This window comes from Moschus berezovskii, chromosome 14 (assembly GCF_049115385.1).
Source record: "Moschus berezovskii isolate FMDL1 chromosome 14, NW_MosBer_1.0, whole genome shotgun sequence".
Taxonomy (NCBI): Eukaryota; Metazoa; Chordata; class Mammalia; order Artiodactyla; family Moschidae; genus Moschus; species Moschus berezovskii.
The window spans coordinates 85,874,432-85,884,910 of record NC_142473.1 but is presented as its reverse complement, the minus strand read 5'-3'; the positions used below and the strand labels follow the sequence as shown (position 1 = coordinate 85,884,910).

Genomic DNA, 10,479 nt, shown 5'->3' with positions numbered 1-10,479 from the left:
TGGGCAACTTATTTCAGCTCTCTGAGAGGCCGTTTCCTAAAGTGTGAAACAGGGACTTTTAAATGAAACGTCGCTTGAAAAGCTTATCATAGCACTGGTTCGCAACACTGGCTGATGTTACTGGTCATCCCAACTGCTGTGTGAAATGGTGTCCTTGGCCTGGGCCCAGGACTGGGAGAATAAAGTGGAAGGGCTAGACCTCCACTGCCCCTCCAAGGGAAGTCTCCAGCTTGAAATCTAAAGACCAGGTTTTCCCTCTCTGGAATTGACCAATCCTCCCCAACACCAACTCAGAAGATAAGCTGAGGGTCGGGTCCATTGGCCCTGGGAGATAATGGCTGAGACCGTTACTCTGCAATCAGCCCAGAAGTGACCTCTCAGACACTTCTCCAAATGCAGGGCCCCGGGGAGAGCAGAGGATGGGAAAGAAAGCCTAGATGCCCCATTCTTGGTGCCCTGAGCCCTGGGCTGGATCCAAGGTACCAAAATTTACTGCTCAGCTAGGGTACCCCAGAGTGCAGGCAACACTCTGACTGGCCCATGGACCCTGGGCCATGACATCTGGCAAAATCCAATCTCAGCCCTTGCTGGCCTCTCCTTGATCGCAGTGAATGTGGCTGGAACTTGATTGATGAATATCTCGACATTTTGTTCATCACGGTACTTTTGCATTGATTCTGACTTTTAAGAAAAATTGCATGAAATGTTTATTTACCCTGACTTCTGAACTCTTCAGTGTCCCTTGAGCTCTGCAACTGGGCTGAATGCCTCATTTGCAGCCCCTCGTACCGACCGTGGGGGCTGGTGGACTGGAAGGGAAGCCTGGACCCCAGAGAATTGGAATGACTCAGTATGAAGGTCTCCACTCCAGCTGTTGCTTCCTGATGAGAAGATCTGCCTCTCGGCTGGACAACAAGGCCTGAACTAGGTCAGCGAACCTCAGAGAGGCAGTTTTGCTTTCCAGAGGACATTTGGAAATGTGTGGAGACATATCAGAGTGACTTAATGCTGCTAAACTTTCTAGAAAACGTAGGAGATCCCCTCCACCGACCCCCATCAAAGAATGATTTGACTCCCAAGAATAATTGTGCAAAGGCTGAGAACCTTCAGCTAGAGTGGCAGTGTAAAGGAAAGAGCATCAGGTGTTCATCTTGAAGACGAGAAAGGGATGGAGAGCAGAGGGAGACGCAGGACGAGAGCAAAGGGAAAGGCGGGAGACAGCGGCCCCGCGAGAGGAGGCTCCAGCCCCAGAGGCTCAGCGGTCCCGGCGCCCCCGCTCCCCGCAGCCTCCGCTCGGCGCGGCCCCCTCTGAGCCTCATTCTTCACATCAGTGAGTCGGGCTGGCCGCACGATCTCGCGGGACCGAGGTTCGGAAAGTGAGGATTCGGGATGTGACGCACATGAAGCATCCACACGTGGTCCGCACAAGAGCTCAGGAGGGCCGAGCCGCCCCTTAACCTCCCCGCACCTGCTCCCCCTGGTCTCCCCGCTCCCTGGGATCCTCCGCGGCATTTACTGGAGTTCTGACCAGAGGAAAGTGCTCCTGGGACTGAAAAGTGTTCAGACCTGGACCCTTAGGGGCACTGATAAAAATTCAGTCTGGACACTAGTCATGGGGGCTTCTGGAGCATACTAGGGTGCTGGGGCATCTGTGTCCAAACAGGAGGCAGGTCCCTGATGTCCCAACAGAGTGCATGGCCCAAGGGCGGGAGGACTGATCCAACCTCTTATCAGCCCCGCTGTCTAACCCCCGAGCCTGGGGCAATCCTCCTGACCTCCTCCCACTTCCCCAAAGCCCAGTATAAGGGCAGCTTCTGTGTGCCAACAGCCAGAGGCTGACAGCGGAGGCTTCAGACTCTCAGGCGGTAAGTGCTCCCTTGGCTTCCCCAGAAGGACAAGTCCAGGGCTGAGAAGAACCGGGGTTCTCTATGGGAAACACTGGGGAATCTGGTCCTTTCCACCATAATGACCACTGTCTTCCCTTCTTCCCCTGTGTGTCTGACTCTGGCCCTGAAGGTGAGCACACCTGTTCCTGTAGGAGCGACCGTCTGAGCTGAGTGCTGTCCCAGGGAGCAGTGACCTGCTCTCAGGAACAGGTCTCCCCTGTTCTTTTTCTGATCCTCCAGCTCAGGGTCTGTTCACTGGCGGACAAGGAAGCTCTCTAGTTTTCCCTTTAATCTACCATTTGAGCAAACACTGCCTCTCTGCTATGTTCCAGGGGCGGTGGAGACACAGGGAAGTCCCCAGGAGGGAACGTGGAGCTGTGCGTCTGTTTCAAGACTGCAGGGACATGAAAGGCTGCCTGCTCCTGCCCCTTCTGCTGCTGGGGACAGTTTCTGCTCTCTATCTGGGTGAGTCCTCCCGTTCCCTTCTCATCCATCTTCCCCTCTTTTTTCTGCACTGTTTTTTGCTCCTTGGGTCCAGGGCCACAGGCCCCCGTTCAGCTGCCCCATCCCATCTCTAGTTCGATTTCCCCTGGACCCAGAACTGTGACCTGAACCTTTATCAGGGCTCCTTTGCAAGGAAAATCACCCACCTGTGAAGATGAGAGCTTCTCACCTCTCTCACTCCCAAATGACCCGCACGTGGTGTCAGCTGGCATCAGGTTCTCAGGCATTTGTGTGTGTGATGCAAGAATTCTGGCTCATCCAACCCCCAAGGGATCCTTCCAGTCTTTGGTTCCAGATGGCATCCCTAGGAGGACGGAGTGGAGCCATCAGCGCTGTCCATGGTCCTGGAGGAAGGTGGTGTCTGCTGATGGTGGGTTATTATTTTTATTCCAGAGAAGGATGCCCCCCATCTGGACGGTCCAGAGACACAGGAGGACCCGAGCCAGGATCTGGAAGGTTCAGGGGGGCAGGAAGGAGAGCTGTCCCTGTGTGGTGAGGTGCTTGAGTCGGGCGGAGAGGAGGCCGAGGACGCCCAGGACGATGATGGGGACTCAGACCCTGATGACTTGGATGAGGCCATGCAGTGCCCCAAGGAAGAGGAGACAGTGCAACTTCCAGCCTCTTCTGAGTGCAAGGGTTGCCGCTACAGGATGGTGCTGACCCCGAGGAAGTTTAAGAATGCTCAGGTATATGGCAGCGAGGCTGCTGCCGGGGACCAGGGATGGAGAGACAGGATTGGATTCAGTGTTCTGTTTCTTATTATTTAGACTAGTGGTTCTCTTAGCTTAATATGCATCAGAAAAGAAAGTGAAAGAAAGTGAAGTTTCTCAGTCGTGTTCGACACATTGTGACCCCATGGACCGTAGCCAAACGGGGTCGTCTGTCTATGGAATTTTGTATGGAATTTTGCAAGCAAGAGTACTGGAGTGGGTTGCCATTTCCTTCTGCAGGGGATCTTCCCAATGCAGGGATCAAACCCAGTTCTCCCACATTGCAGGCGGATTTTTTACCAGCTGAGCCACCAGGGCAGCCCAAATAAAGGCACAAGAGATGGGATTCACGGGGAGCAGTAGATACCTGATTTCTGATTTGCAAATGGATGTGGGTTCTGTCCTGGAGACTCAGGAACTTAACATGAAAACAGTGAATTTTCTCTCCCGCCTGTTCTCTCTGCAGAGAGTCTGCAGGAGGTGCTACCGAGGCAACCTCGCCTCCATCCACAGCTTGAATGTCAACTATTCCATCCATCGCTTGACAGTAACGACCAACCAAGCACAGGTCTGGATCGGAGGCTTCATCAGAGGTTGGGTAAGTGACGGGCCAATGTCCAAGGAGCGGGAGCTCTTTCTTTCTGTCCTTTTTAAAAAGGTTGGTTTAATACTGGGAATCAGTCCCCTATCTTCTAAAAGCCTTTTTCTTTTATTCATATTTGGGTGCACCCGGGATTTCTCTAGTTGTGCTGGGGCACCCTCTGGCTGTGGGGCATGGGTTTCTTATTGAGGTGGCTTTGCCTGTTGGGGTGCACAGAACTGAGAGCCCCTGCTCAGCAGTGGGAGCACAGGTGGGTTTCTGCGGCACGTGGGGCCTTCCAGGACCAGGGACCGAACCACGGCTCCTGCACGGGCACGCAGCTCCTTCACCACTGGACCATGAAGGAAGTTGTTTCTGGTTGCCTCATGGCACCACCGGCTCCCAGAGAACCCCATCCTGGCACGGGAAGCTGGCTTGTGCTGACCTAGGCGCCATGATAACTGAGCGCTTCTCTTCCTCAGCCATGTTCAGTGGCCTCACACTTGCAGCGTGAGATCCGCCATGGTGGATGCAGTTACACCAACGAGATGGACAATTATTATAAATCAGGGTTCTTCCTTTCCTCTGCCTCTCATCTTCCACCAAAGCTGGTGGGAAACGTCTATCAGCCCATCCCTGGAGTCAGGAGGTGGAGCTCATTCCCAGCCTGTGCGTTACTGGCTGGGTGCCTGCCTCTTATTCCAGTGTCCGCATCTCTAAGCGGGTCCTTCTCTCAGAGTGACCCTGGGGACTGTGGCTGAGGAAGTGCTGTCATATTGCTGCTCAGGTGTGGTCCAGGGACCAGCAGTACCAACATCGCCGGGTACTTGTTGAAATACAGGATCCTGGGCTGCACCCCAGACCTCCTGAATCAGAATCCACATTTCCACCTGGTCCCTAGGAGATGTGTCTGCTCAGTGAAGTGTGAGAAGCCTGCTCTGTGTGAGAGCTGGAAGTGATGTTTGCTCTTCCATGTCATTGCCTGAAAACGCTCAGGGATGGGTCTGTATGGTGGCGTCCTAGCCAGGTGACACAATGAGAGGAGATTATAGACACAGTGTCCAGAGGGGATGCTCAGGGGCCTTTCAGGAGCCCCCGCACCTGTCTTCCTGGACCTCAGCCCTCTGACCCAGCCTCTCTCCTCTCTAGTTCTTCTGGAGGAAATATCACTGGACTGATGGGAGTTCTTGGAATTTTACGTACTGGGCCCGAGGGCAGCCTAAGTTTGGGAGAGGCCACTGCATAACCCTGTGTACCAGAGGTGAGGGGGCCGGGTGCTCGGACAAGGGGGGCGGTGGACTCGCACACACGCCCCTGTGAGCTGCACAGACACGCCTTCCCCCTAGAGAACCCCGCCCTGTGTGTGAGCAGGGCTGAGGTGCAGGGATCCTCAGAGCCACAGTGAGGGGTCCTGGACGGGGCTGGGGCTCTGTGTCCTCCAGACTCAGCGAGGCTCCTGCCCTTCCTCTGACGGGACGGTGACAAGGAGTGAGTGTGGGACAGACGGGAGGGACACTAGGGAATGGGAGGTGTGGCCGAGGGACACGGGAAAGACGTGGGAACTAGGGCCAGCTGACAGCTGATACACCAGCTCCCAATAGCACGGCTGCCAGATACGCAGGAGTTTAGAACAGGGGCAAAGACCATGCGGGCCGGAGTCAGATGGCCGAGGTCCGCAGCTGGCTCTGCCACGTGTCTGCTGAGATCAGGGCAGGTTATCACTCCCCCAAGCCTCACTTTTCCCATCTGTGCAATGGGAGTGCTGACAGCACTGACCTCGTGGCGTCTCTGTGAGGATGAAAGGACAGTCCATAGGAAGCCCTTAGCACACTGCTTCTGCCAGGGAAGGCAAGGATGGTTGTGGCTAGCTGGGACGTGGGGAGACATCCGGCCCTCAGCTTGGTAGGAAACAGTGACCTTTCAGGTGCGCGGGACTGGGGTGGGGGACGCAGGCCACACTCAGGTGGGGAGCTGACATCCCTGTGCTCTCTGCCGCCAGGGGGACGCTGGCGACGAGCTCCGTGCAGAAGGCGGCTGCCGTTCGTCTGCTCCTACTAAGCCGGACGCGGAGACCCTGCCCCATGCCCCCCTGCCTGACGGTCTCACCCTTGGCTCCCGACCCCCCAGCCTCCCCGGGTCATAAAGGCACGTTCTCACAGCATCTCCAGACACTGGTTTCTTTACTGCACACGTTGGAGAAGGCCCCTGGGTTGGAGAATCCTGGAAGCCCTAGTTTTGGCTTTACAGGCAGGGCCGGGGGGACTTTGAGAAGTAACAGCTGGAGCGGGTCTCCTGCCGGCGGGGCAGGAGCGGGTGGCACTGGGGAGTTTCACTGCAGTGGCCCCTGGGGGCAGAGTGGGGACCGGGCCGGGTCCCGCTCCTGGAGGCCCCCCACCAGCATCTGGGGGAGGACGCCTCTGTTGAGGGGCCCTCTTCGTTTGGACTCAATAAGGTCTGCCGTTTAGGGGCAGAGTTGTGGCTTTCCACAATGCAGGGCTTGTGTCAGATTGGAGAACTGGGAGGAGCCTGAGGTCCCGCCTGGGGCCCCCACATGATGGGGTGAGGAGAAAGGGCCTCTCAGGGTGCCGGGCTCTTCCAGCCCTGGGCTGTTTCACCTCAGAGACTGGCCCCTGTTCACCTTCTCCCACCTGCCTGCTGCTGTTCAGTAGCTCAGTCGTGTCCAACTCTTTGTGACCCCATGGACCGCAGCACGCCAGACATTCTGTCCTTTACCAACTCCCAGAGTTTACTCAGACTCATGTCCATTGAGGCAGTGATGCCATCCAACCATCTCGTCCTCTGTCGTCCCCTTCTCCTCCCGCCTTCAATCTTTCCCAGCATCAGGGTCTTTTCTAGTAAGTCAGTTCTTCGCATGAGGTAGCCAAAGTATTGGAGTTTTGGCTTCAGCATCAGTCCTTCCAATGAATATTCAGGACTGAGTTCCTTTGGGATGGACTGGTTGGATCTCCTTGCAATCCAAGGGATTCTCAAGAGTCTTCTCCAACACCACAGTTAAAAAGCATCAATTTTTTGGCGCTCGGCTTTCTTTATAGTCCAACTCTCACATTTGTACATGGCTACTATGGTTTTTCCCGTGGTCATGTATGGATGTGAGTGTTGGACTGTGAAGAAAGCTGAGCGCCGAAGAATTGATGCTTTTGAAATGTGGTGTTGGAGAAGACTCTTAAGAGTCCCTTATAGTGCAAGGAGATCCAACCAGTCCATTCTAAAGGAGATCAATCCTGGGTGTTCATTGGAAGGACTGATGCTAAAGCTGAAACTCCAATACTTTGGCCACCTCATGTGAAGACTTGACTCACTGGAAAAGACTCTGATGCTGGGAAAGGTTGGGGGCGGGAGGAGAAGGGGACGACGGAGAATGAGATGACTGGATGGCATCACCGACTCTGTGTCATGAGTTTGAGTGAACTCTGGGAGTTGGTGATGGACAGGGAGGCCTGGCGTGCTGTAGTTCATGGGGTCGCGGAGAGTCGGACACGACTGAGTGACTGAACTGAACTGAACTGAACAGGAAAAACCATAGCCTTGATCATACTGATCTTTGTCAGCAAAGTGACAAAGTGTTTTTTAACACGCTCTCTAGGTTGGTCATAGCTTTTCTTCCAAGGAGTACGCGTGTTTTGATTTCGAGGCAGCAGTCACCATCTGCAGTGATTTTGGAGCCCAAGAAAAGAAAATCTGTCACTGTTTCCAATTTTCCCCATCTACTTGCCATGAAGTGATGGGACCGGATGCCATGATCTTAGTTTTCTGAATGTTGAGCTTTAAGCCAAATTTTTCTATCTCCTCTCACATTCATCAAAAGGCTTTAGTTCTTCTTCAGTTTCTGCCCTAAAAGTGGTGTCATCTGCATATCTGAGGTTATTGATATTCTTCCCGGCAATCTTTATTCCAGCTTGTGATTCATCCAGCCTGGCATGTCTCATATAAGTTAAATAAGCAGGGTGACAATATATAGCCTTGACATAATGCTGTTCCTATTTTGAACCAATCGATTGTTCCATGTCCATTTCTAACTGTTGCTTCCTGACCTGCACACAGATTTCTTAGGAGGCAGGTAGGGGGTCCGGTATTCCCATCTCTTTAAGAACTTCTCAGTTCATTGTGATCCATGCATCAAAGGCTTTAGCAATAAAGCAGATGTTTTCCTGTAATTTCCTTGCTTTCTCGATGCTCCAAGGATGTTGACAATTTGATCTCTGGTTCCTCTGCCTTTTCTGAGTCCAGTTTATACATCTGGAAGTTCTCGGTTCACATACTGCTGAAGCCTAGCTTGAAGGCTTTTGCACATTACTTGCCAGTATATGAAATGAGCATAATTGTATGGTTTGAACATTCTTTGGCATTGCCTTCCTTGGGGATTGGAGTGAAAATGGACGTTTTCCAGTCCTGTGGCCACTGCCGAGTTTTCCAAATTTGCTGGTGTATTGGGTGAAGCACTTTAACAGCATCATCTTTTAGAATTTTATGTAGCTCTGATGGAATTCTACCACCTCCACTAGCTTTGTTTGTAGTGCTGCTTCCTAAGGCCCACTTGACTTCACACTCCATGATGTCTGGCTCTAGGCGGGTTGCTCTAGTGTCATGGTGATTCGGGCCGTTAGATCTTTTTGTATAGTTCTGTGTATTCTTGCCACCTCTTCTGAATCCACTTCTGCGAGGTCCTTGCTGTTTCAGTCCTTTAGTGAGCCCATCTTTGCATGAAATGTTCCCTTGGCGTCTGCAGTTTTCTTGAGGCAAACTCTGGGCTTTCCCGTCCTGTTGTTTTCCTCCATTTCTCTGCACTCATCCCTGGGGAAGGCTTGCTCATCTCTCCCTGCTGTTCTCTGGAACTCTGCATTCAGTTGGGTGTATCTTTCCCTTCTCCTTTCCCTCTGGCTTCTCTTCTTTTCATAGCTATTTGAAAGGCCTCTTCAGGCAACCACTTTGCCTTCTTGAATGTCTGTTTCTTTGTGATGGTTTTGGTCACTGCCTCCTGTCCAATGTCACGAACTTCTGTTTATAGTTCTCAGGCACTCTGTCTTCCAGAGAGACTCCTTTGAATCAATTTCTCACTTCACTGTATAATCGTAAGGGATTTGATTTAGGTCACACCTGAATGGCCTAGTCGCTTTCCCTATGTTGTCCAATTTAAGTCTGAATTTAGCAGTAAGGAGTTCATGATCTGGCCACAGTCAGTTCCAAGTCTTGCTTTTTGCTGGCTGTATAGAGCTTCTCCATCTTCAGCTGCAAAGAATACAATCAATGTGATTTCAGTATTGACCATCTGGTGATGTCCATGTGTAGAGTCTTCTCTTGTGTTGTTGGAAGAGGGTGTTTGCTGTGATGAGTGCATTCTCTTGGCAAAACTCTGTTAGCCTTTGCCCTGCTTCATTCCATGCTCCAAGGCCATTTGCCTGTTACTCCAGGTGTTTCTTGACTTCCTACTCTTCATTCCAGTCCCCTATAATGAAAAGGACATCTTTTTTGGGTGTTAGTTCTAAAAGGTCTTATTGGTCTTCATAGAACTGTTCAACTTCAGCTTCTTCAGCATTACTGGTCGGGGCATAGACTTGGATTACCGTGATATTGAATGGTTTGACTTGGAAATGAACACACGTCATTCTGTCGTTTTTGAGATTGCAACCAAGTACTGCATTTTGGACTCTTTTGTTGACCATGATGGCTACTCCATTTCTTCTAAGGGATTCCTGCCCACAGTAGTAGATATAATGGTCATCTGAGTTAAATTCACCCATTCCAGTCCATTTTAGTTCACTGATTCCTAAAATGTCGACATTCACTCTTGTCATCTCCTATTTGACCACTTCCAGTTTGCCTTGATTCATGGACCTAACATTCCAGGTTCCTGGACCATATTGCTCGTTATAGCACTGGACCTTCCTTCCATCACCAGTTGCATCCGCCACTGGTAGCACCTGCAAAGTACGTGCCCAGTAATGGGGTGTCTTTTGGAAACAGCACATGGGTGCCTTCCTCTCTCTCTAAGAAGCCCCATGGACCCAACACTGCAGTGTCCTTCAGAGTGATAGCTTCTAGTCCTTTTCATGGAACACGGTGGGGTGGGGAGGCAAGATCTTTACAGGCAGAAAGCTCCTGGTTGGGGCTGAGCAGGGAAGATCAATGTCTGGAAGGAAAAGAAATCAGCTTCAGGAAAGCACTTTTATTGCAGGGGGTGGGAGGGGCCGGGTGGAGGCTGCCCAGAGGATCCAAATCGGTAGGAAGAGTGGAACAGGAGGCTTGAGCCACAGTGAGTGAGTCCAGGGCCTCCTGTGAAGACACAGCGGGAAGGGCCCTCAGCCTCTTGTTCTCCCGACTCAGCCCCAGGAGGGTCTTTCCCTCCCCGCCCCACACCACAGTGGAGATGAGTCTAGAGACCCAGGAGGCTCCTCTGTGGAGGTCCAGCTCTTCCTAGCGCCACCCCCAGGCTTGCTGACAGTCACCCCTCTCCCACCTGCCCTCGGGTGCCGAGGATCACACATCCGGCCGCTGCCCCAGAGACAGCCGGCCGCCCGGGACGCAAATTCCAGGCACTGATGGCAAGCTGGTGAAGGGTATCCAGCGACCCCAGAGGAGGCAGGAGGGAAGCAGGTGGGCAGCCCTGGCCTGTCCCTACCTGCTGCTCCTGCTGCCTGCCCGGCATCGACCCTTAGAGAGGGGCTGGACCATGCTGGACACCTGCTGGTCAGCTGAAATGGAGACCCACAGCGATGGTCACCCTCACATTCTCTGCGTCCCAGGGACACACGCATCCCTCTGGCTCTAACAAGAGGAGGGC

General features: G+C 52.8%; 1 protein-coding gene across 1 annotated transcript; it reads left to right on the top strand.

Moving 5' to 3' along the window:
• Nucleotides 1–2,226: 2,226 nt before the first annotated feature.
• LOC129554153 (proteoglycan 3-like) lies at nt 2,227–5,738 on the top strand. Its single transcript, XM_055422775.2, has 5 exons — nt 2,227–2,351; nt 2,784–3,076; nt 3,567–3,698; nt 4,830–4,941; nt 5,680–5,738. The coding sequence occupies exons 1-5, from the start codon at nt 2,291–2,293 to the stop codon at nt 5,736–5,738; spliced, it is 657 nt and encodes a 218-aa protein (XP_055278750.2). The 5' UTR covers nt 2,227–2,290.
• Nucleotides 5,739–10,479: the final 4,741 nt, after the last annotated feature.